The 27,609-nt window shown below is 31.2% G+C and overlaps 2 protein-coding genes across 3 annotated transcripts in view; one reads left to right on the forward strand and one right to left on the reverse strand.

The window, feature by feature from the left end:
- The window catches only part of LOC118198821 (UDP-N-acetylglucosamine transporter-like), a 41,816-nt gene extending 31,026 nt beyond the window's left edge, over positions 1–10,790 (forward strand). Inside the window, exons 3-4 of the mRNA XM_035370594.2 lie at positions 4,639–4,722; positions 4,809–10,790. Of these exons, the coding sequence (XP_035226485.1) occupies positions 4,639–4,722; positions 4,809–5,444 (720 nt within the window). The 3' untranslated portion in view covers positions 5,445–10,790. The remainder of the gene's footprint in view (positions 1–4,638; positions 4,723–4,808) is intronic.
- An 8,363-nt stretch (positions 10,791–19,153) lies between these two features.
- LOC118204233 (dnaJ homolog subfamily C member 2) overlaps positions 19,154–27,609 on the reverse strand; it is a 183,664-nt gene continuing 175,208 nt past the window's right edge. For both annotated transcript variants that reach the window (XM_085825279.1, XM_085825278.1), the window contains 4 exons: positions 23,235–23,335; positions 23,010–23,123; positions 21,970–22,136; positions 19,154–19,339 (listed from right to left, as the gene is read on the reverse strand). In XM_085825279.1, coding sequence (XP_085681405.1) covers positions 19,271–19,339; positions 21,970–22,136; positions 23,010–23,123; positions 23,235–23,335 — 451 coding nt within the window. In that variant the 3' untranslated portion in view covers positions 19,154–19,270. The remainder of the gene's footprint in view (positions 19,340–21,969; positions 22,137–23,009; positions 23,124–23,234; positions 23,336–27,609) is intronic.

Raw genomic sequence — 27,609 nt, forward strand, 5'->3', positions numbered from 1 at the left:
CGCACACAACGAAAGCCAACACATACATATCATATGTATGTTTGAGTACACATGAATATATACTTTATATTAAATTATCATTTTGCCAATCAGTGCATTTTCCCCAGGTGCATTTTTTTCATTGTAAGGAATCACAATAGAACTGATGCTTCTTTTTATTATTGCGTGTGAACAGAATAATACCTCTGAGCTGTAAAGTTAATCTCTTTTTTTTTTGGGGGGGGGCCTGCTCATAAAATGTCCAATGGTTTTAAATTGCTGTAAAAATCTATGAGTAATTTATTTTCATAATTTCATATTAATTATGTCATTCTAAGCGGTGTCCACTGCTGAAGAATAAGACTATTGAATATTTTTAATTTAATTTCCTGTTTGGGACAGGTAAATGTATTTTGGGGAAGGGGTGGCTACAAAATGTTGTTAAATTATTTATCTATTGAACAACATAGAATAAGATAATATGCCATAATTTCTACTAAACATCATTACTGTGTAATTTGAAAATCATGTTCATACCTATATTGTAGTAGGTAAATGTGTGAATATGTACAACATAAAAAAAAGTTTTTCAACCAATTCTGTATCAAACATATTAAATAACCATTCGAGTAACGATCAGAGTGAAATATAAACAATAAAGCAATTCTAAATTACATTGTTTGTGTTGTGTGACATATTGCCGGGCAGTAACTCGTTCAAATACTATGGTACAGTGCAAAGTTAATTAAAATTTAATTATAAAACAAGGTAAGTAAAATCAAACTAACGTTTATTTATGGTTATAAAGAGTAAGAATACAAGTTACAGTTTACATTGTTGGTGACCGATCATCTAAATATCTGAAGAAACAACAGAAAAAGTTAACATACCTTCTTTAACATATATAACAGCATACTGTTCACGAATGGATTCCATCATACAATTTTTTTGATTACTTGATACAGGCAAAACGATGACTGGGGACAATTGGGACTCAGGGAAAACTTGGAAAATTATCTGTAAGAAGGAGAAAGGATAAGTTGATAAAATTAATCAAAAGCTATTGTTTCGGAGGCCAGGCTTCCCTCCTATTGCAGCTTCCAACCGGTAGGACACAGGTCTTCCCTCCACAGGCCATCATTGAAAGCGTAAATTGGCAAGAATTATAAGTGTAGTACGCCTTTCTTCGGTGCAGGTTATTTTTACATTGTTTCACCTACGAAGCAGCTGCCCTCCAAGCTGAACGGTAAAATTGACATCTTTTTTTTTTTTCCTCTTGTCCTTCGAAGGTCTCATGAAATTTCTTTTTCTCCATCTCTCTGGCTCAGGCTCTCTCTCTATCCACTGCACAGCCACTTTAATAGCTTGCGCGCTTTTGAAAAACTTCGCGAAGAAGGTGATCAGAATGATGCCGAGCACAGCAACCCAGGCGGAGAAATCTTCACGGGAAGGGGTTTCCCGACTACCCGAAAGAGCCAGCAAGCGCAGTTCAACCATTCAGCCTCCAAGGCCATTCTGCTGGGTCAACAACTCTTTGCAGATGAAAAAAAGGGAAGACTAGCCTCGTTCGAGGTGCAAATCCAACATGTAGAGCTTCCTGTCCAAAGACTTATCCCCTCTCATAAATAATTCACTGTAGAACCTTTCCCTGCAAGAGATGTCGCAACAACCAGAGTCCTGGTTAAGCAAAACTGCCGAGGCCACATTATCTGAACATGTGGTGGAATGATTACATGTGTTTTCATGCTTGAGAGAAAGAATTTCTGTGTGCAGTAATCCCTTGATAAGTGATTCTGAGAATGAATTCCAAGCCGACGGTTAGGATGAGAAAATTCTTCAGAACCAGTGAATAGTTACGAATTTAGGACATTAAAAATTTAATTATTGCATAACAGTTAAATTCATTAACAGCACAATATAAATTGTTTCTTCAGCAGCATCACTCATTATCTAGATTGAGCTTCACTTACAGTCAAATACCGAAAATCCGCCAACTCCTGAAATCCGTGTTGCCTCTCAAAATATAAACATTCAGTTTATAGGTTCCAGAAACCACAACATTGAGTACGAAATATCAAAGAAAAAATACTTATTGAATAATAATGAGTCATAACAGAAATGCCAAATTATTGACATTAAAAAAGTCTTAAAAAATAAGATAAAGGTTTTTTCTCTCTAATCTCTGCATCGAGGTAAAAAAGCAGACGATTCACTCAACTCTTCGTTCAAGTTTACGATTCACTTTGTTGTATTTTCTGAGCTTTGTTATTTCACGAGATTGTTTAGTGCTGCCTCTTTTTTTATCCTGATGTTTTGTGGATAAATTAAGAATATTTTAAATTTCAGCCCTTTTTAATACAATGACAGATAAGAAACGCACTCATGATTTTACTGCTTGCAACGTTGAAAAACGTAAACACGTTGCATTGACAGTAACGCAAATTGTGCAAAAGATGGAGGCAGGTGCTACTCCACGATTTATAGCAGAATGGTATGCGACACGACTGTGTATGATATACGGAAAAATAAAGAAAAGCTGTTGAAATTTTACAGCAACAGTGATTCTAGCACCGGAATCCGAAACCTGAAATCTTTGCATGAGGCGAAATTGGCAAACCTCGATGCTGTGTACATATAATACAATGAATAATAAATTTATATATGTAATAATAATTTAATGCATAAAATAAATTATTGCAATAATGTATATAATAATTTAATTAAATGTATCTAATACTATTTATTTTGCACTTTTAGTCCGAATATTATGCTTTATCTTTTCTGTCCTGAAATCCTCAAAATTCGCACAACCTCTTGTCCCAAGCTTTGCGGATTTCTGGACTTCTACTGTACTATTGATTTACCTTACCAGTTCGAAAATATGTATTAAATAACTTTAATAGAAAGAGGGGTAAAAAAATTAACCTTAAGTTAAAAAAAATTAACACACCAAAAGTGCAGCATACAAAACTTTAAAATAATTAAAGTTAAAAGTTAACAACCTTAAGGGTCTAAACAAAAAGTACAAGAACCAAGTAAACTGAAGTCCCTAAACTCAAATTAAAACTTTAAACAACTTCAACTTAAGAAAACTTTGCAACCAAACCTAAACTTAAAGTTTACAAAAGTTACAGTTTAAACTTACAACCAACTTTAACCCTCTCAGCATTACAGCTGGAAAATTCCGTACAGAAGGTTGCCTTCCACATTCATTATACATGAAAATTTCTGCTAGCTTTTAATGTATCTAATTTCAGTTTGGATGTATATTGGAAGAAAAGGAATCAAGGTACAAAATGAAAGAGTCATTTTTAATTAAAATCAAGAAAATATCACTTATTCATGACATTTTGAGGAACTTTGAAATATCAGGGCTAAACCCGTAACGCTCAGAGGGTTAAACAACTAAAGCAAAAAATTAACTTCAATTACTGATCAAAACTGAATTAAGTAAGCAAAACTTAAGCTTGAAAATAATAACAATTAATACATAACAAATCCTTTATCTTGCTGAGAGTTCTGAATTTTCTTGGAAATTTCGCAATGGTTTATCACCTGGTTGTAGTTGGCTAGAGGGGGTCCAAGTTTCTTTAAGATTGGTTAATTTTTTAATTTTAGTGTGGTTTGAGCCAATAGTGATTTTGAGGAGTTTCTTGGTGAATGTCAGGCAAGTTTTCTTAAGCCGTTGCACGAGAGGCAGGAGCAGATTTTTGGACTGAAAAATGATTTTAGGAGGAAAAAAAAAAGAAAAACGCCGAGACCCTTCGGAGGTCAACCGTGCATTGCAGTTAAAGGATATTACCATGTCCCCTTAGTTTTGGCTGCGGAGGCCTGACCGAGCCCGTGCAGACTCTCTTCATGATAGACGGCAACGAAGTGTTTTACCTGTCCTGCAACACAATAGTATAGGTTCCAACATAGTGATTTTTAGCAGAAAGAGACAGATTTTCTGATGGAATGAAATATGGAATAAAGGTGTGTCTTCCTTTCCGTTATAATCCCGAATTGATTGTGCGTGATGGAGATAGAAATTTCCCCCCCCCCTCCATGCAGTGTTGCCATTGCTTGCTTTGAAATCATCGAGTTTGTTAAATTTGTTAAAGTTTTACAAAATATGAAATAGACAATAAAACAAATTCCAAATTCGGTCTTCCAAGTGCCTATATTCAAGAGGAGGATTACGTTATTAAAAATTTGATGGCTCTAAATGCAAGAAACATGCATACATTCATGTAGATTCTTCATTATTAATTTTTTTAATATAATACAAGGTATATATATTTTTAATATAATACAAATATTTGGTGGCAACAGTTTGGAAAGTGAAATATACATTTATAATGAACTGACACTAAATGCTGTTTCGAGACTAACGGCCCTTCTGGGCATAAAAAAATCATGTTGCACAGAATGAAAAAAAAATTTTTACTAACAAGCTTTAAAATTTCAGCTGTCAAGCTACATAATGACAATATATTTTAGAATGGAGTTGTGTGGTAAAAAATACAACTAACCTCCATTGTGGAATTTTTCAGAAACAGTACTTCTTTGTTGAAGTGACCACCATGCTTAGTTGCATCAACAAGGAATTAGCATTTATTTTTATGCATGTTTATATTCTTTGTCTCTTTATTTTATATTGATATATTTTCTTTTTAGGTTGCTATTCCATCATTAGTTTATACTGTGCAGAATAATTTGTTATATGTAGGTGCTACACATCTAGATGCAGCAACATGTCAGGTAATTTGTAATTTAAAAATATGTTTTCAAAGTAACATTGTAGCAATTTTGCAGTTTATTGGAAGAATTAATGATTTTTCTTTTAGGTCACATACCAACTGAAAATATTGACTACTGCATTATTTTCTGTCGTTATGTTGAAGAGGCGCTTAAGCATGTACCAGTGGATTGCCCTTTTTTTATTATTTATTGGTGTTGCACTTGTACAGCTTGCACAGTTGACTACAGCTAAAACATCAAACTCTACTCACACACAGAAACCTTTAGTTGGTTTTTTTGCAATTGTGATAGCATGCTGTTTATCTGGTTTTGCTGGAGTATATTTTGAAAAAATACTTAAAGGTAGTGAAATAACTGTTTGGATGAGAAATGTGCAATTGTGTGTTACTTCAATTCCTGTTGGCTTATTCATGGTTTATGTTATAGACTGGAATGAAGTATCTACTAAAGGGTTTTTTCATGGTTATAATACTGTTGTCTGGTATGTAATTATGTTGCAAGCATTTGGTGGTTTGATAGTTGCAGTTGTAGTAAGATATGCTGATAATATACTTAAGGGCTTTTCTACTTCTTTGGCTATTGTATTGTCGTGTGTTATTTCTGTATATGTATTTAACTTTCAATTAACTAGCAAATTTGTATGTGGAGCATCACTTGTTATATGTTCAACATTTTTATATAGTCGGTACCCACCATCTGTTCCTGCTGTATATAAAAAATGATAAAATTTACATTATTTCTAGTTGAAAAAATATGGAATTTTACACATCTTGCTTATTTATGTGCTTTTGATTTTTTTTTTTTTTTTTTTTTTTTTTTTAATCTGAGAATGGATTACTGTTTGTTTATAGGTCACATAATGTTTATTTAGGGTAATGCGGTCACATATTTTTAGTTGATTTCAGTGTACATGAATTAATTATTTTTTGTACTCTTCTGTTATCGGAACCAGAATAAAAAAAAATATATGAACGTGTGTATATAGACACACATACATAGTACGTACATTGTACATATATATGCTTAAATTTCTGAATCTGGTCCTGATAACAGATTAGTACCTCCCCCCCCCAAAAAAAAAAAACATAAGTTACCATTTCAAGCTCTAAGTTACTCATGAATTCTGTTTATATCTATGTAGACCTAACATTTTAAGTAAATAAAACATATTGAAACAATAATCCTTGATGCCTGCAAAATTATATCTGATTCAAAAGTCATGGAAGAAAGGCAAAACTGTTTCCTATTACTCTGAAATATAATATTCAGTAACTTATGCTGTTTCTGAAATAAATTTCAGAATGGAATAATATGGCTTATTTGAATATCAATAGCTTTTTATAAATGCCAGTATATGTGTGTGTGTATATATATATATGTATATAATGAACGTTAATACACATCTTTGTTTCAACTGTGCCTTCATTAAATAAACTAATTTATTCATTTTATATCTCACTAATAACTAATTTATTCATTTTACATTACTTAAAATAATGTACGAAAACATTGTCTTATAAACTTTTTTGCAAGTGTAATATTTTATCTTATTCATAAAAATCTTCCTGTTTGTATGCTGTAACATTTTTTCCCTTGAAATAACTACATTTTCCCATACACTTTTAAGAACCTCATTATATCTGTGAAAATGAAAATAACATTCCAGTACCAACTATATTCCAGATTATAAGAAATAATAAATCATATTTTTTTTCATTAATTTCAAAAGGTTTTATTTAAAAAACGTTTTTGTAAATGCAACATTTGTTTTTAATATACTTATTATTATATAGTAACTAAATTCCATAACAGTCGACCTTTGAATAATATGAGATTATAGATGCCAAGATACTTGTATAGTATATCTGCATATAATTTTCAGCTTTCTAATATTTTAATTAGTAACAACCTGCTATTGACATGAAAATTTACTAATGATGTAAACAATAATTGGTAAACACATACTTTGTATTCTTTCAATAAAATGAGAGAAAATTATATTAATCAGGAAATACATCTATAACGTTGTACAATATTTATCAATATCTTCAATCATGCCTACAAGGTGAATGATCTATCTGATAATATCTATTTTCTTATAAGGTAGGAAACACTGTAAACACAAAACATTACTTACAGTAAAAATAAAAATAAAAAATGATTTTTATTTAAATATAAAATTTTGTGTTCATAACAAAATAGTGGATACGATTGGTTCAAAATAATATTGCAAATAATTTTTTTTTTATCGCAGCCTAGAGCTCAATGGTTCTCACTTTTTTTAAATTAATATCATACTTTAAATAAAATGTGACATAACAACAGTTATTTTGAATTATTATTAGTAGCATTCATACTATATCATCTTAAAAATTGCTTATTAATGTTGCCTATGTTTGGTGCCACATATTTTTTTTAATGTGGTCATATATATGATCGATGTGCAAATCATTTTAAGGATGCACAACACTATTTGTTTATATTTTACTGATTTTGAAAAATATAAAGTTAAAACAGAAGAAAAGTTTGCATCTTCCTATTTATGATTATCATATATAAAAAATTCGCCCACCAGCGGCCAAGCGGTAATGTCACTGAACACTGGTAGTTCGGTCCGAGGTTCGTATCCCGCAAATGGGCTGGCTGCATGGTTGTTTTCGTGGTTTTCCCCATGTGTAATGTGTATACGAACCAGTTTCCCTTAAAACGTCCTCCGTAATCTAATAAACCAAACCAAACAAACCATATATAAAATTCAAAGAAAGGTATGAAATTTCTCTTTCATGAAAAATCTGATGAAAAGCCTGACCAATTTTTTTTTTTTTTTTTTTTTTTTTTTTTTTTTTTTTAATACTGAAAGTAAATTTAATGGCATTTTCAGATAATCCAAAAGGATGGATTTTGAATTATGTTAAAGCATTCCTAGTATATTGAGTATAGGAGAGGAATATGTTTATGAAAGATTTGCAGAAGGAATCCAACTTCTATCTATATTGCATATGAGAAAGACCACAAAAATGTAAGAAATTTGTGAATAATTGGTGTTTCACATCAGTAGCCATTCATCCACTGCTGAGCTGTACCAAAAAGAGGGGGAGTATACAAATGTTTTTTTAATTGTTTCATGGTAAATAAACCATTTTTGCATGGAATGTTTCTGAATTTCAGAAAATAAGCTTAATTTAAAAAATTTCATGAGGCTTCACTATGTACCAGTATCTACTTGGAAAATTAGGTTCACATTTTAAAATTGTTGTAAATCTTAAAAAGTTCCACATATAAGAAGATTCATGCACTTCAAACCCAACTTCAAGGGTCAACTGTTTTTCATATTTCTGAAAACATCAACAGAAATGTTAAAATTCTATATTTTATATAAAATTATGATAGAAATATTTTAATTGGGATTTTAGGTAAAATTATTATTTTATGACAAATATTACTTGCATGTTTCACAAATTTCTCTAACTATGAGTCATGTGAAACTATATTTCTATTTAGTTATATTTTATTATAGAACAATATAACAGAATAATTTTATTTATTAAAATAACAAACTAGATGTCTTTGTTTTGTGGCAGTAAAATAATGTATTCTTAAAATCTTTTAGGAATGGAAGTTATAAGTTTTATCAAATTAACACAGATTTTATTAAAATACATAAGGGCAACAGTTGGTGATTTATGTAAAAAATATTTTGTTAATAAATTAACATTATTGTAAACCACAACATTTTTATCATGTAATTGTACTGCTGTATGATTTTATAATTCTACATGAACATATGTAATTTAATCCCCCACTTTTATATGACTTCAGTTCTTATTTGACTGAAAAATGAATGCCTATAGTGTTAAAAAATAGTGCACTATTCTACAATATGTTTTATCTTGATTAGCCATAAGTAATATTCAGCAATTATTACTCATGGCTAATCAAGAGGTACTATCTTTTGAAAACTCTCAGCTGCTGTTATTAAAATTTTGACTTGGAGAAAAAGAAATCTCGTGTGCCTGCAATTTATTCTTCTATAATTTGGACCAAAGCATATTATTTTACTGGTTAAATTTTTTTTTTTGGTTCTGTTTTCTTTGTAATAATGCAAGCAAGAAAATGTTTCATAGAAATGATTTGTTAGAAAATATAAAAATCAAACAATGGGTAATTAAATGAACAAAAATTATATATTCAATGAGATTGTTTTCTCTGAATTATATTTTAATTATTCTTTTTGCAATATAATTAACTTCAGCTATTAACAAGCAGAATATTCAGTCACATATATAAACTGTATATAATACTTTGATTATCAATACATGTTCTATAAGTAATATTATTAAAATAAGAATTTTGGAAATTAAATAATTGTCCATTAATGTTTTCATGTAATGAATTAGCTGTTTAAATAGTAGGGATTGGAATGCATAATTTGATGATATCATACTGAAGTTTTGAAAATTATGAAGAGAATAAACTCGAAGTTAGATCATATTGATTTGTAGGTACAAATTTGATCAAATCCATGGCATTCTTAATTACAAATAGTAAGAAAAATAATGAAGAAATTAGCATTTTAATTCAGTCAGCAAGCATAAATTTTCTAATCTCTCAATTTTAATATATTTTAGTTTAGTAGTGATGCAGATTTTTTAATATAAATCATATTGCAGGTTCAAAATGACAAATTCCTTTAAAAGTATAGTTCCTAAAATACTGAAAATTTTTCCACCAGTACAAATGAATTACTGTTAGTGAATTCTCATAAAGGAAGATATTCCTGCATAGAATTATGTTTGTAAGAAAAGGGGACAAATATATATTACCTCTTTATATCTGAAAAGGGAGATGTACTTTGTTTAAATATATAAAAGAAACTTAAATAATTAGTAATGTCTCAGATGTTTAAAAAATTTACTTTTAATTGCAGCATCTATTTTTGCTACTATTATTTTTGTAAAATCTGATTAAGGATTTTACCTCAATTTTTAATAATTGGCAAAATTCAGTCATCATTCAACATATATTTCAGATGAGATATAGTGCATATTAGAAAATAAATTTTGTCAATCAAAAGCCTTAAATATATGAAAGTTCATCTTATTCAATTAAAAAATCCCATTGAACCATGAAGATTGGCAGGGATGCTACTCTGTATGATAATCAATAGATAGAAATTGCAGATATAACATAAAAAACTTTATCATGGTTTGTTTCTAAATTAAATTGTCTATCATGCCCTTTAATACACACTTTTCTTGATGCAAGAATCTCATTACGTATAAATACCATGCTACAGAAGAAAGGTTCCAAATATTAATGATTTTTTCTAAATGTGATCAAAATGCGAAAGCAGATAAATGAAAATAATAAAATTTATACTCTTCCTTACAAAAACTAAACTAGCTAATAGATTTACTTAAAATCAAGTTGAAGATTTTACAATTATGTTGTGATATCTGGCCTATCATTCACTGGTGTTCAACATTATCTTCTTATGTGTTTTGCAAGTCTTTCATTTTCTTACCTTTTTTTTTCGGGGGGGGGGGGAGGTCTAAAACATTCTGGTTTGTTCAGTGCAAGATTATTCAGGCTTTTGCTGTGCATCTTTAGGAACATGTTACAATTTATGTATTAATTGTTTATGTTAACTCCATTTTCAGAATTCTTTAAAATGTTGATCTCGCAAAAGATGTTTTCATGTTTTCCAAGGTTTGCTTGATTTTTGAAGTTAAGCGGTAAAACAATTATCTCTAATAAGCACATCAGCTTAATAGAAAGGGTAATAGAAACAGATATAAACCTGTGCTATCATACGTGATTTAAAATTTCTGAGCATTTTCCAGTGATAAGCAAATAACTGTCTTCTAATTAGTACTTCATTACCTTCATATGCCTTTAAGTTATAATTATCTTTCATCATGTGATGTGTCAAATTGAATTTCCTGATACTATATGAGTTACCTACTGTACATTTTTTATTTATAAGAAAGTGCCATTTTTTATACCATGTACTCTCTGGTCTTAAAGTATGAAAAATTAGTTTTTTTAAATAAAGCAGTTTTATAATATTGTGTATTTTAATTTATACATCTTATAGTTACACAGCTTAAAAACTTGATGCAGCGTGTAAGAGACTGCAAAGTTTAGTAAAAATTTGATGATGTGATAACAAAATTATATTTTTTTTAATTTTAAGAGTCATATTCAAACAGTAAATAATGTTTCAAAAATATGTGTTTTATGAGCAACAATACAGTTAAATGTAAATCTTAAACAATAGTTAATGCTTTAAGATAAATAAATGTATTTGTCATTTTATATTAAGTTATGAGCTACTAATACAAGAAAACTGTTAATATCTATATCAAGGATTGCTAATCTCTTTCTAAGTAAGAATCCCAACTAAACAAAAACTGTAGATTACAAAACTATGTGTATTTTTGTAATCTGATAAAGCAGTTATTCATCATAAATACAGTAAGATCATATAATGGGTTATCCAGAAAGTTATGAGATTTTTCAAATCGAAGCACACTTTCTTCTACTTATTTTGTTGCTCTTGCTATGGGGTGACTTTGATTAAAGATGATGTATAAATATAGTAGTTTCTGCTCACACAACATAATTTTAGCATATATTGAAGCATGTGTCAGATAATGCAATTTTTAAAGCAGGAGAAACTACTTTATGTGCTAAAGTTACATTTTGTAAACAGTAAACAATTTTTTGTGTTGTAATGTTGTCACCTAGTATTTCTAAAATATTATAACGGTGATTACATAAAGCTCTCCATAATATGTTGTAAAGCTATTTGTTTCATCTTGATCCCAGGACACAAATTATGTAATTATAATCCAAGAAATTTTATAACCATACAAACATAGTAATCTGTCACTATATATTGATGCAATGAATCAATTAAAAACAATAGCTAAATGAGATAAACTTATAAATTAAATTTAATTCAAAAGACAGAAGAGTTTTAAAGCCAAAATCAACTTTGAAATCAGCAGCAGTGTGAATATAACATGCAGAATAACAAAAATATTAACTATTATTAAGACACAATAACACGCCGAATAAATACTAATTCAGAAGTCAAACAACAAAAATCAGCGTTAATTTACAAAATTTTCACAGGACTAGTTTCGATGGTTTTACCGAACCATCATCTTCAGCTGCAAAACCGCAAATGAACAAGATAGGAAATAATGTTTAGATAAGATAAGAAAGCCTGGACAAGAATAAGCAAGTGGCGCCATCTGTTGGCGAAACCAGAACTAAAACATAATTTCTCTAAAAGCCGAAGGCAAATTTGGATTGGAATTGGGATCGTTAACTAGAACAGAAAGATTTTTATGAATGTGAAATGCCTCTAGAAAATCCAGTTCTCCAATGGAAGATGTTTTTTGAATAATTTTGGCAGCAGAAAAATTGAAAGTGTGATTTTCGGACCAACAATATTGAGCAACAGAAGACTTCTGTGTTTCCTTTTTTCTAACATATGCCTCATGTTCTTTGACGTGAAATTTTAAGGCTCTCTTAGTTTGGCCAATGTAAATTAAACCGCACTGGCAAGGAATCCTATAAATACCCCAGGAATTCATATCCGGAATGGGGTCCTTGAGTATAGAAGTTGGAATTTTATTGATGGGAGAGTAAACAACCCGAAAGTTAAATTTCTGCAAAATATGTGCAACTTTATAGCTAAATGATGGAAAGAAGGGAATGACAACAGAATTTTTATAATCTCCTAAAATAAAAGTGTGGCTTTTAGTGTGTTGAGATGAGAATTTTTTAACTGCTTGATTAATAATGTTGGGTAAAAAGCCCCTGTCAATAGCTATTCCTTTTAAATAATTTAGTTCTTCATCAAGGGCTAGTTTGGAGGAGCAAACTTGAAGAGCACGGAAAACATAGGAATAAAATGAAGCTAACTTTTGTTTAGTCGGATGACATGATTTAAAGTGTGGTGGAAGGCAAACCGATGAAGTTTTACGTTGCAAGTCTCAAGTTCAAAAGTGAACTGAATATCCTGCTATTCAGTTCACTTTTGAACTTGAGACTTGCAATTCTCTTCCGTTTCTCGACATTCTGGTCACACGTAACACATCCAACTTCAGTACTACAGTTTACCGTAAACCTTCATCGGTTTGCCTTCCACCACACTTTAAATCATGTCATCCGACTAAACAAAAGTTAGCTTCATTTTATTCCTATGTTTTCCGTGCTCTTCAAGTTTGCTCCTCCAAACTAGCCCTTGATGAAGAACTAAATTATTTAAAAGCAATAGCTATTGACAGGGGCTTTTTACCCAACATTATTAATCAAGCAGTTAAAAAATTCTCATCTCAACACACTAAAAGCCACACTTTTATTTTAGGAGATTATAAAAATTCTGTTGTCATTCCCTTCTTTCCATCATTTAGCTATAAAGTTGCACATATTTTGCAGAAATTTAACTTTCGGGTTGTTTACTCTCCCATCAATAAAATTCCAACTTCTATACTCAAGGACCCCATTCCGGATATGAATTCCTGGGGTATTTATAGGATTCCTTGCCAGTGCGGTTTAATTTACATTGGCCAAACTAAGAGAGGCTTAAAATTTCGCGTCAAAGAACATGAGGCATATGTTAGAAAAAAGGAAACACAGAAGTCTTCTGTTGCTCAACATTGTTGGTCCGAAAATCACACTTTCAATTTTTCTGCTGCCAAAATTATTCAAAAAACATCTTCCATTGGAGAACTGGATTTTCTAGAGGCATTTCACATTCATAAAAATCTTTCTGTTCTAGTTAACGATCCTAATTCCAATCCAAATTTGCCTTCGGCTTTTAGAGAAATTATGTTTTAGTTCTGGTTTCGCCAACAGATGGCGCCACTTGCTTATTCTTGTCCAGGCTTTCTTATCTTATCTAAACATTATTTCCTATCTTGTTCATTTGCAGTTTTGCAGCTGAAGATGATGGTTCGGTAAAACCATCGAAACTAGTCCTGTGAAAATTTTCTAAATTAATGCTGATTTTTGTTGTTTGACTTCTGAATTAGTATTTATTCGGCGTGTTATTGTGTCTTAATTATAGAAGCCCCAAACAGGCTTACATTTTGCTTTCTTTTTTGCACGTGGTGTGGCCACCATTTTGTGATTGTAGGAGTTTCGGTGAGTACATTTTTGCAATTTTCAAGTTATGTTTATGTTTTGTACATTTGGATATTGTGCTTTGCTTGTCTGATTTCATGCATTTTGCTTACAAACATTTTGTTTTCTATTCATTTCAGTGAGGGATTTTTCTGCTATTTTGTGTGTACTTTATTATTGCTCAGTTAATTTAGTTTGATTTTCTGCATTGTTTATCATGCCTTCATCCGTTAATCGTTTCACTAAATTACGCCTGAAACGGCAAAAATTCCTGAATCATCTTGACTTTTTACTTAAATGTAAATGTAAAAAATTGATCCCCAATTTTATTCAAATCAAATCTAATCAAAAACCTTCGAGTCGCGTTTCAAGAATTCTGTTAAATTGCAAACTTGCCTTACTTCGGTCTGTGATAAGGGATACACGTCAACAATTGTCCAAAATTGAACATGAACTCTATAAGCTTCATCTGGAACTCGCTAAAACATATCCAAAATTCACTGCCCTTGAACAAAAGTCTTGGTCTAGAACGGAGAATGCAGTTAACCGTCATAAAAACAACCTTGCAGTTAAATTCGAAAAACTTCTTTTACAGTCTTCCAGTTCAAGTAGTTCAAAAAATCTTCCCATTGTAAACATCAAGCCAATAGTTAATATTTCTAATGTTAGTCTTTCAGAAGAACAAGAGAGAATTCTAAAATATAATTTTAACTTCTCACAAACCTGTAAACCCTCAATTCCAAAGATTTTGGCTCCTATCGAAAAAGCTTTCAAGTTTAGTAAAGTTTCAGATTCACAGAAAAAAATGATTAGGCATCTTATCGCTCATAATGTGAAATTCAATAATAAACCTTTGAAACCAAATCTAACTGCGAGAGAAAGAGCTACAATGCGCGAGATTCATTCTAACCCGGATATTGTCATTTCAAAGGCCGACAAAGGTGGCCAGATAGTCGTCATGGATAAGAACACTTACATCGATGGTGTCACTAAACTCTTAAACGAAGGACCATATAATCCGATCCCTAAAGATCCTTCACCTTCGGACTTATCCAAAATAAAAACTGCGATCAAATCTTCGCAAATCATTTCAAGCAACTTAAAACATTCGCTTATCCCATCTGTTGCGAATTGTGCCAGATTATATGCTCTTCCCAAAATTCATAAAAAGTGGTATTCCTTTCCGCCCTATTGTATCAAATTTAGGTACTGCCTCGTATCCATTAGCTAAATATTTAGTTTCTAGATTTTCCACTCTATTAGACAATAACATTTACACCATAAAAAATTCAATAGAGTTTGTAAAAAAGGTTAAAAACATTTCTCCTCGTAATTTACTCATGGTTTCTTTTGATGTAAAATCATTATTCACCAATGTCCCAGTGGAGGGTGCATTAAGATGTCTAGAAACCAGACTTCGCGAATTTCATTTCTCTTGCATCGAAATTGATGAGCTAATTTCTCTCACTCAACTCTGTTTGAAACAAACACATTTTGTTTTCCAAAATAAATATTACAAGCAAACTGAGGGATTAGCCATGGGAAGCCCCCTCAGTCCCATCCTGGCTGATATCTACATGCATTATTATGAATCAAAATTGTTTGAAACTTTAAACTTCCCGGCATGGTTCCGCTACGTAGACGATACTTTTACCCTGTTTGAAGGTAATAAAGATGATTTAAATGAATTCTATTGATCCTGCTATTCAGTTCACTTTTGAACTTGAGACTTGCAATTCTCTTCCGTTTCTCGACATTCTGGTCACACGTAACACATCCAACTTCAGTACTACAATTTACCGTAAACCTTCATCGGTTTGCCTTCCACCACACTTTAAATCATGTCATCCGACTAAACAAAAGTTAGCTTCATTTTATTCCTATGTTTTCCGTGCTCTTCAAGTTTGCTCCTCCAAACTAGCCCTTGATGAAGAACTAAATTATTTAAAAGCAATAGCTATTGACAGGGGCTTTTTACCCAACATTATTAATCAAGCAGTTAAAAAATTCTCATCTCAACACACTAAAAGCCACACTTTTATTTTAGGAGATTATAAAAATTCTGTTGTCATTCCCTTCTTTCCATCAATTAGCTATAAAGTTGCACATATTTTGCAGAAATTTAACTTTCGGGTTGTTTATTCTCCCATCAATAAAATTCCAACTTCTATACTCAAGGACCCCATTCCGCATATGAATTCCTGGGGTATTTATAGGATTCCTTGCCAGTGCGGTTTAATTTACATTGGCCAAACTAAGAGAGCCTTAAAATTTCGCGTCAAAGAACATGAGGCATATGTTAGAAAAAAGGAAACACAGAAGTCTTCTGTTGCTCAACATTGTTGGTCCGAAAATCACACTTTCAATTTTTCTGCTGCCAAAATTATTCAAAAAACATCTTCCATTGGAGAACTGGATTTTCTAGAGGCATTTCACATTCATAAAAATCTTTCTGTTCTAGTTAACGATCCTAATTCCAATCCAAATTTGCCTTCGGCTTTTAGAGAAATTATGTTTTAGTTCTGGTTTCGCCAACAGATGGCGCCACTTGCTTATTCTTGTCCAGGCTTTCTTATCTTATCTAAACATTATTTCCTATCTTGTTCATTTGCGGTTTTGCAGCTGAAGATGATGGTTCGGTAAAACCATCGAAACTAGTCCTGTGAAAATTTTGTAAATTAACGCTGATTTTTGTTGTTTGACTTCTGAATTAGTATTAACTTTTATATTTATATAAGTTTAATATTTGAAAAAATAATTTAAATACATATTTTGTTTAGATTATTTTAAGTACTGTAAAACTGGAGGTTCTTCTGCATTTCTCTTAAACCGCCTTCTTGGGTTTGTTGAAGTGAAAATATCTGACACTAAGTACATAAATAAGCAGAATATAGTAGAAAATTTCTAAAGTTTTTGCTTTAAAAGAAAATCAGATTTGCTATTTTAACCCTAGACTGAAAAACTTATGGGAATGGCAACCATTCGTCTTCCAGACACTAATATGTGTAAGGTGTGCTTAAAACTTATTTTAAAAGCTAATTAGAATAAAAATATACTACCTGCAGGTGATTTCAAGACTCTCGAACTTTAAGTAGGCAAGAAAATATAATTTATTTACTTTCAAAGAAGTCTTTATGCATATTAGCACGATGTTCTCCGCACACTGCTCTGGAACATGTTTGACAAAAGTTGCGCGTCATTCTGCATAAATTGTACGGGCAAAATGCACTTTTTTTTTTTTTTTTTTAAATTGTCTGGTTGTTTTGGAGGTTGAATGTTCAAATCTAATTTCAACAGTTCTGTTATAATTGTTCTTGTTGATCGAGGCAAATTTGGTAAGTTGATACATTTCTTCATCCATGGAGGAAGAAGATGTTCACTGAGCTTTACTGCGAATTTTTTTCTCAATAAAGCCTTTTCAGATTTTCGAGGCCATATTATGCACATATATAACATGTGCATTCATTAAATTGATATTAATCATGTCATAAAACACACAAAGAGGCCATCGTGTTTTTTTTTTTTTTTTTTTTTTTTTTTTTTCTAGTACATGACATATTGTTGCACATCTGATCCAATGTGTCTATGGCCCCTTTTGTGGAATTATTTTCGGTTTATTACTTTCTTGATTTACATTTTGTTTTTCATGGAATGTAAACAGAAGAATAACACACTTATTTGGTTTTGTTTTAAAGGACAAAAGAGTTTTTGCTTTGTCAAAATAATACATTGAAGTTCCAACGCTTCGAGAATGCAACTGTAAGAGTTCTGCAGGAATTTTTTAGCTTCATATTTCCATCTTCAAGGATTTGTTTCCCAAGCATTGTTTCTTCTTCCTCTTTGTTGTTAAGTGGTAATTCCTCATATTCATCTTTGTCGCTATCTGTCAATTCATGATTTTCAACTTTAGTAAAATCAACTTTTTCTGATTCATCTTCCAAAATAGAATTTTCTTCATCACTTAGTTCTTTTAACAGATTCCGGATAGCCTCAGGTCTACCCGAAAAATTTTATCTGCGAAAACGCTTAGACATCTTTAACGCAACCCAGAAATAAATCTAAGTCCATTCGTCTGTGAGACGAATATTGTTCTAAAAATGCCACTTGCGGAAGTATTTTGGCAAGAATGTTCTTATCTGTAGTAGCCAAGATCATATAAAGGTACTGAGTAGCCCATCCTATTTCCTGCTTCAGGAGAGGCAGGTCAAAGTTATTCGTAATGGGCTTTCTCCAGGAGGCGAATAGGTAGCATTCTAGGGTTAAATCTTCATCCGTCATCCACAGGTTTATTGGCTATTTCCTGAGTAAATTCTCTTGTTATTAATTTATGCACTAAAATGTTTTAATAACGTTTTACTACATTGTTTTGAATGATATCAATAGCTTTGTTTCATTCATCTGTCTGTTTTTAAAACAAATATCAATGATATTTAATAAATAATAAAAATATAAATATCACCGATAAATCACCGAAGTCCTGACGAGTCCGGATTACGGACTTTGTACTGTATTACAGAATTCGTGTACGGATTAGTCTGATCATAATAATATTCCATAGCCTAATGAAAGTATAAATCGTCATATTAAGTCTTAAGGAAACTGCATTCAATAATTGTTTATTTGGCTTTTATGAAACATGAGAACTAAAAGAATCCACGCTATTGAAACTTTTTTCCCTTGTGTGTGGCCGTCTAAATAAAGGTGCGTCTTATATGCCATCAAATACGATAAGTGGTATTGAAGCAACCAACAGCTAGTACAGTCAAAACACATCATTTCTTATCAAATAGTGCATTCAGATAGTTTGCATAGATATAGTTTGCATTCCATTATTGTATTATTATTATAGATTATTGTATTGAACCATGTTTTTACAAGCTGTTCTCAACTAGCATGCATAATCCTGCCAATTTCTTGCTAATCTCTCTAACTCAAATTGTTTTATCTATAATATACTGCATCATCGTAAGCAAAATCTGTTAGGAACTACTTATATCAAATCAATTAACATGCCACTTAAGTCCATGGTTTTCTTCGTCATGATGAATAAATTAATGCAAATGAGAATATTAGTTACCAAATAAAAAATGAACTATAGTTTCCTGTATATGATTACAGATTTTAATAATTTTCCCATAAAAAAATTTCCTGATAAAATAATAGTTATATATATATATATATTCAATCAAATTCAGAACTTTTCCCCATAATCTTTGAAAATGATATATTTGCACATAAAAGAATGCTTTGAAAATATTGATCTAAATTTTGTTTAACTAAATGCAGAAACTACACAGGAAAAAAAATAATTTATTTCACTTTAATGTACATAATTCTACATTGTTTAAATACATAACTAAATTTTCAAAACTATCTGCCACAGTGCTCAGAAAGCTCAAGAGTTAAGTCACTTTTTTTGCTTCTGACTTGCTGTTGCCTGTGCTGCTTTCTTTGCCTTTACCATTTCTACCAAATCCTGAAAAAATTAATGGAGGAGAGGGGAAATTGGTACTATAAGTATTTCCATTCCCATACCCAGACATTAAATCATATACATATCAAATGCTACTTTATTAATAGTGGCTGATAAAGTATTTAAACAAAAAAAATCACTTTTGATTATATATACATTCAAAAACAAAGTAATTGGGAATAATTATAAAAAATGCCAACCTATAGCATTAAAAGATCACTGTATCACTAAGTAAAATAGAATAAAGACAGGATTTTCAACAGAAAGTAATGCAGTGCACCGAATTGAATTCAAAGAACAGTTACAATTTTTTACCAAAATTTGAAAGTTTTGGACAAGGAGAGTTAAAAAAAAAAAAAAAAAAAAAAAACCACACAAAAAGTTGGCATATTCCACTACAAAATATTAAGAAAAAATTACCCCTCTCAAAAAAAAAAAAGATGAAGAAGAGGAAACATCATATACAGGAATTTACTATTGCAAACACTTTGAGAAAGGAGTATAGTAAATACGGTGTAAAAATTCACAGCTTTCTGTAAAATGGATACATTAAAAATCCTAATGATAGCTAATAGTATGTTACATTAATCTTCGTACAAAATCTGTTTCAATGTGTTCAGAGACTCTGAAGGAAAGCAAATGGTCCGTCTTGAAGCTTAACATTATATTTGTGATGGGCATAACTTGAAAATTAAATTATGTACATATTTGTATTACTAATACATATTGAACTACACTAATCTTCAAATTATTTATATTAATTTTAAGTATACCCCATCTTTCACATTTCATGCAAGTTCTGGGTCTCGTGATTCTGCAGCCATAAAAGATGTTCCACTTTATTCTCATGTTACTCAAATTACAAATGGGAATTCCCTATTTTATCATTTTAAAACGTGTGGGAACAACGCTTGTGCCATTAATTTTACATTATTTCTCAAAATAGTTAAATAGTGTTGACGACTGTAGGCTTGTATTTCTTTAAATAATCACTCCAGATGAGCAGGATGAAATTGACAATTTATTATAACTAATAATAATGGTAGCTAAAGGATATTAAGCAATTCCTTCTCAGTCCATAAGAAAATACTGTAAATTCCCCAAATCACTTACACAAAAAATTCTAAAATGCAACTAAACTAGCTCTCAGAACTGATTAACAACTGACTTCTAGCTTTCGGAGCCATATTTATATGGCATTGTACAAATCTGGAAGCTTTGGGGAAAACTGAACTTATGGCTTCGAAAATATGCTTTCTCAAAAGTTGTGAATTTGGCAAGAAATCTCCAAATGTTACAAGGCCCTCTGTGAGTGTATTTGCTCATATCTTGTATTTTGATTGAGTTATATGCTATACACTAGCAGGAATAATGGCAGTTTCTGGTTGCAGCCCTGGTGGCTCTGGGATACAAATAGAATTATGGTCCAATATTGTCTGATTAAATTTTTTCATCATGCCATCTGACTGTGGACATAAGAGTGGTTTGAGTCTTTCCCATGCTTGAAATTCTACATAGTCTTTATGGGCAGACATGAAGTTTGTTCCTTGGTCAGTGTAATAAGGAGAGGCAATTCACTTCTTCACTATAACTTCTGCAATAGTTGAAGCTTCTTGCACAAGCACAAGCCAAGGAGTTGAAGATCCTTCTAGTCATTTACTTAAGTAGCCGATGATAATCAGGATGTATTTGTCACCCTTAGTTATATGAGGTAAAAGTATGTAATGTTCATAACAATCCTTTCAAATGATGCTCCTGTAATCTATCACTATAAGCTTCCTCCTGTAGATGTTTTCAGCCTTCACACACAGCACAGGATTTACATCACTTTTCTATATCTACTTTGGCTTTGTCCCAGAAAAAAAGTTCACTAACTTTATGGAGTATTTTCATTATATCAAAATGTGAAGCTCTGACAAACCAGGGACTTGAAATGTCAGCAAGATGAATTGCTATCTGAAACTCTTCCATCATAAGCTTCCTATCTGTGATACAAACATCTGACAGGTGAAACACATCCCATAAAGCCCAATATCTTTTTGTCATCAGACTAAAAGGTGGCATTTTCAACTAACTAGATTTTCACTCCTAGTTGCCATTAATGGTCTCAATTAAGATCTTCTATTTTGGTCTTTCTGAGTTCTTTGCTGCTCTTTCGCATGATTTCGCTATTTAAACCTTTACACACAGACACTGCCTTTGTAAATGTCCGTTACTGAGATCTAGTCTGTTTTAGATTGACCTGCTACTGAGTTTATACAGAGTGGTTAGACCTTTGCTTCATAAGAAATTCTGGAATCTGTGATATTTATTTTGTGTTAAGGAAAATTTCAACATTATATCTCTGTTTTCCTACAGCTATTTTTCTTTCTTATATTAACTGTTATTACCTCAAGATAAAATAAGGATTGAAATTTCTTTCTTCTTTTTGCATGAATGATAACATACAAAACTATTTTACAGAAAGCTTAATGAGAGGTTCCTCTCAGAATAAGCAACGTAGAAGAGAAAAACATATATCAAAAATGTATTATAAATTATCTCTCTTGGAAAACTAAACAAAGTGAGTAATTAATAAAAAATGAATTTTAGAAAGCTTCTGGATTGGATCATAATAAAAATATAAAATATACCTTGTATCTCTTAATACAGTCCTTTTTATCTCTTCCTGGGATACATGCTGCAATTTTTTCCCACCTGTCTTCAGTATTAATTGGATATGTTTTCAGAGCCTGTTCTAGTAACTGCTGTTCATCAGCAGTCCATGCAGCTGGCACAGAATTGGAGGATTCATTCACAGCTACAGATTTATTTAAACAAATTTATGACATTCTGCGTATAGATTTATAAAACATTATACAGAAATATCAGCAACAAAATACATTATAAAATAGATGGTTAAATATTTTAGTTATATGGATGGAGAGAAGAAAAAAAGATCTCAGTAACTAAAGTAATTATCCAATAACAACAGTATTAATAATTAACTGGTTGTTCTCAATTTAATTTCAGATTGCTAAATAATACTTGACAAATGGCTTTGATTATGCTTAATTCAACATTTCAAAGGAAAACAATATGAGGAACAATCTGCTTCTAAAAGGAATAATTTCATGAAAGTATTCCTGAGCATATTTCTATTATTTATATTTTACACTAAAAAATTCTGAACTCTAAGCTATGGCAATATTCAAACATGTTCTGATTCATTCTGAAACATGGCATTCAAGGATTTTAACAACTTATCTGGTAAGTAAAATAAGCCCCACCAGTGGCCGAGTGGTTAAGACAGCTGAATACTGGCAGTTTGACTAGTTTGATTTCAATCCCAGGAGAATAGCATGGTTAGGTTTCATAATTTTCTCCATGTGTAACATGAATACAAGTCAGTTTCCCTCAGACAATCCTCTATGAAGGCATCCTTCCTCTCAGACGGATACCCTTCATGGTTTTGCCATATTTAAGTAACCTAACCTATTCTAATCTAATTTAAAAAAAAAAAAAAAAAAGCATTGCTTATATATTATAAACGCTTGTATTATATCTGTTTAATTTTTTATTATACAATAATTACTTGGCTTTGAAACCATAGCTCATACAAAAGCATACCATTGTTTGTTGGAAAATGAGAGTTGGTAAGATCAATATTTAAAAAATTTATAATCGTTCATACCATCAAATCTCTCAGTTGGAGCTGACTGATCTTTAACAGCAATAGGCACTTGTTTCTGATTTTTTTCCAAGTTTTCATATGCATTTTTGTTAATTTGTTCTCTTAAGCCTCCACCTTTGATGATGAAAAATGTGCAATAAATTTAATTAAATACTTTTAGACATAACACAATACAATTTTTAAAAGAATAATACTGGCAATATTTCAAAAAAAAGAGATTTATACTTCGTTTTTGGAGTTCTTTGGCTTTTGCAAGAACTTCTTTTGCAGTTCTCTTTACTTTTGATGTGGAATGTTGGGCCATAAATGCAACAATAACATCCCATCTATAAAAATAAATAAGCGAGTATATTATATTAAAACTTAACAAGAATTATAGCAAAAATCTGTCAAACAGCAGAATTGTGATACATTACTCCATCTACACATTTTGCACACATTTCAATACACACAGTACTTTTCAATAAGTACTTTTAAAGACCATCAATGAAAAAAACTATGGATTTATTAGCAAATGGGAATTAGGTAAATTAAAGCTATTACCTATGGAATTGACTTCATTCTTGTAATACCCTTCTAACAATGAAACAGAAGTGTACTCATAATGCATTATTCTTAAACATAATTGCAAAACTAATCTGGGAATAAAACCAACTTCCTAAACGTTACAAAATAATTAACATTAAATCAGAAACATTTGTATTTTACATTTATAATAGTTACGTATGTTTTACAAGATTTACAAAGTAAGTACTGTAAACTCCTCTAAACATCAACTCGCTTAAGGTGAACACTTAGCTGACTTCTCATGTACATTTTGTGGCTACCATGTTTCAAATGATTGCTTTTAACCCCTTAAGGACCAGCGTCAGAAGAACCAAGCGCAGTCACGAGATTGGACCCGCTGAAATGGATCGTTGCCACCGGCCCATGCATTTTCAGCAGTTAAGCCTAATTTTACAAAAAAAAATCGTTAAAAATCAGCATTTTGATATTACGACTTCAATTTTTGAAGTTGCATATTTAATGTACTTGTTTTTAATGTGTATTAATATAAAAAATATCACATTAATAGAAATAAACAGGCAAAATACTAAAATCATTACTATACACATAGAAATAAGTACTATAAATATGAAAAAAAATTACAAATAAGAAATTTATAAAAAAAAGTAAATAAATAAATTTAAAAAAAAAACAAGAATTACCTGTAGGTAATTAAATTCCAATTTAAAAATTCTGCTGTGTGTGAAATAATTTAAAACAAGGATCGACACACACTACATTGCATATTTCGCACTCAAAATACGTTGTTTGCTTTCACTTTTCCTTGGTTTTAGCGCACACACCGCATCTTCTACTTTTATTACTTTCCATCAATGGAAATTTTGGAAACTGTCTACAGTTAGACAGAAAAGTGGAGTGTCCAGTGATTTTGGACAAAGGTCAAGTGATTTTGGACAAGTGAGGTCTCTTAGCTATGGCTAACTGAATATAACCACAACAAATGTCCCAAAACTTCTTCAAAAGACACTCAGAAATATTTCATCCTCAAACCCTGTGTGACATCAGGTTTATATTAGAAAACTTCCTGTTTTTCTAAATCGAAAACAGCATCCACGATGACCAGAACGTGATCAAGGAAAGACCCCCACTGGCGGGATATCCATTACTCATTACGTCAATCTATACATAATGTATAATTTCATTACATGTAAATACATTATATACCAAAATATAATGCCTGTGTCATTATATATAATGACCTATTAAATTGAGTAAAAAAAAAAAAAAAAAAAAACGCTGGCTCTTTCCTGAAAAATATGAGCAAGACGCATTACTCGTTCAGAAAGCTGATAGTCTTTACCCTCCTGTAATAATGTTGTAATGTTACTTTTTAATTAACCAAGAAAGCTTATGTTGAAAAATAAATAGAAAAACCAAAAAAAAGGGGGGGACGAAAATCTTAACAAAATAAGCAAAAATGCCTCACCCCCCCCCTTTCATTCACAGGCACACTTATAAAGAGCAGTGATTTCCAGTTTGTTTATTTCGATAAATCTCTCAAAACCAGAAGCACAAAACAGAAACTAATACCAGTACGTAAAGATCAAATGCCGTATGAAGCAACCTATGCGAAAACAATTACCACTTAGCTCCATTTACTGGCTTTTAAAAATTCAAATAAATCATTCCGTTTTAATGTCGCGTATACGCGATGCTGGGCTTATAGGAGCAGAATCGTTGCGTCACGTATACGGGACGCTGGGCTCGTAGGAGTGGAATCGTTGCGTCGCGTATATGTGTCGCTGGTCTTGAACGGGTAAATATGGCATAAGAAGCATTTCATGGCCTCAAAGATTTTTGCCACATGAACTTTGCAACTTAAGACTCATGATGATGGTGAAGCGTGCCATGTTGATTTTTTATACAGCACTTAGTGCAGCTCCATATTCTTTCAATTTTTTGTGTATGAATAGCTGTTGTTAGTTAAAAAATTTATGGTTCACAGTAAAATGTCTGTAAGCTGCTTCTCCCAGTTCTTCTGTTTTATACACACACCAGAAGATTGAATAAATCATTCTCTCTTATATATGATCGACAATTTTTGCAATGAATGTGGTTCCCTATTTGGAACTTCAGTGTGAAAGAATTTCTCAGTTTCTTGTCAAATATCCAGTATTGTGGAAGAACCATGCCAGCTTTTCAGTAATGTTCACAATTTTTTCAGGGTCACCTGTTAATATATTTGGTTATCAGATTATATGCAAAGGAAACATCTCATAAAAATGTTTCAGTGAATAGTTCTACTTTTGTATTGTTTCATTCATAATTGATATAAAATAAATTGCTATACTGTTGCAAACAGAATTCTGAAACCACCGAACAACTTATGCTTTTTCTTTATTTACAGATTTTCAAGTTGTACCTCTAAATGCTTTTACTGATATTAAGTTCTATTTAATAGCCAATTTGCACATTCAAATGCGAGGCAAAACATGTCTTTCTTGAAAGAAAGATACAACAAGCATTTTCCTTACTTCTCAGTAAATTAAAAATTTTAAAATTAAAAATTAATTAAATAAAATACATTAACACGTGGAATATTGTGATGACACAATTAAGAGTGATCATGAATTTATAACAAGTACATAAAAAATATGATAATCCAGTTTACTCAGAGCTCTTCTCATCACTAGCAAATTATAAATCTTGCTTACTAAAGCTTGGTTTCATTTTTGATTCTAGCACATCAGGGCTATCTGCCTAAGAGAAGGGACATTTTGTGGAGAACTTTCTAAGGAAAGCTTGTTCGTATCCACATTGGAAACAACAGAAAAGCTTGGTATCCATTTTCAAACTTGTTTAAGCCTAGCATTAATATTAGCTTTCCAGGAAGATACCTTTTTCAATTTCATGAGGGCTCATTCATATTAAAATACAACTGCATTTCACTTGGTAGAAATTTGTAATTAAATTTCAAATTTAGTGTGGTCACAATATTTTTTTCAAATTTCTACTCAGAACAAGCTTATATATACATTAAAAACTATGAGCATGTTAAAAAAAAATTCTAAAATCAATCTTTCAATACATCTTCCATTTAAATACACTATATGATAATTCTTCCATTAAATGACTATGTAGATAACTTATATTTAAATGTGTTCTTTCAGATATACAATGAAATAAAAAAAGAATTTCGCATTTATTACAAAAATGGTGTGCAATTTTAAATTCAATCTTCATTTGAATAATGTACAGGAAAGAAAATATAATTGTTTCCTCCTAATACAATGTAGAAATGAAAACTCAAAATGCTAATTATTGGGTTAAAAGTACAGTAAATATTAACACAATTAATTCAAGACTAAAATCTCATGTTTTTCTTAGTGATTTAAAATAAAGAGTGTATTACAAAGATCTTTGAATTTAAAAACTAATATTTTCATCAGGAATTTTTTTACTTCAGAAACCCAAATCGTGAAATGATGTTATGAGCATAAATTTATTGAGCTTAAAGGGCATATCTTTGATATGACATCATCTTACATGCCGATTAGGTATCACGCAACCTCACTCCATGTTTGGGGATTTAGTGCTGACCAATTTACAGAAATCAAAGGTACTGGAAATTTCTCAACGACTATATAAAACCGAATACAGCATCAATTCAGTTGAATTTAGAGTTAAGCTCAAAGAACTGAGAGTACTAAGAGATCTCTGTGCACACCTACACATTTGAGACTTTTTAAATTGTTTTGTGTTTAACCTTCTTTAGTTTGGAAACATAACTATGGATTGTACTCTATATATCGAGGAACACACATACTATAGGAGATTTGTGAAGGGCTTTTCTTCCACTATAAGACCCTTTCAGAAACTGACAGAGAGCAAGCAAACATTCTTGAGGACAAAAGAACATGAGAATGCATTTAACAAACTGAAGGAGGTTTTAACATCTGCAAAGATTCTGAAGCATAACCAGTTCGAAAAACTATTTTTTCTTCACACAGATGTGAGCAATGTGAGAATATCAGTGCTGTTTTGTCCCAAGAAATAAACGGCCAAGAACATGTTGTAGCATACTGGAGAAAGT

Source organism: Stegodyphus dumicola, chromosome 10 (genome assembly GCF_044657685.1).
Source record: "Stegodyphus dumicola isolate Sdum_Otavi_A_Nest chromosome 10, ASM4465768v1".
In the NCBI taxonomy this organism is placed as follows: domain Eukaryota; kingdom Metazoa; phylum Arthropoda; class Arachnida; order Araneae; family Eresidae; genus Stegodyphus; species Stegodyphus dumicola.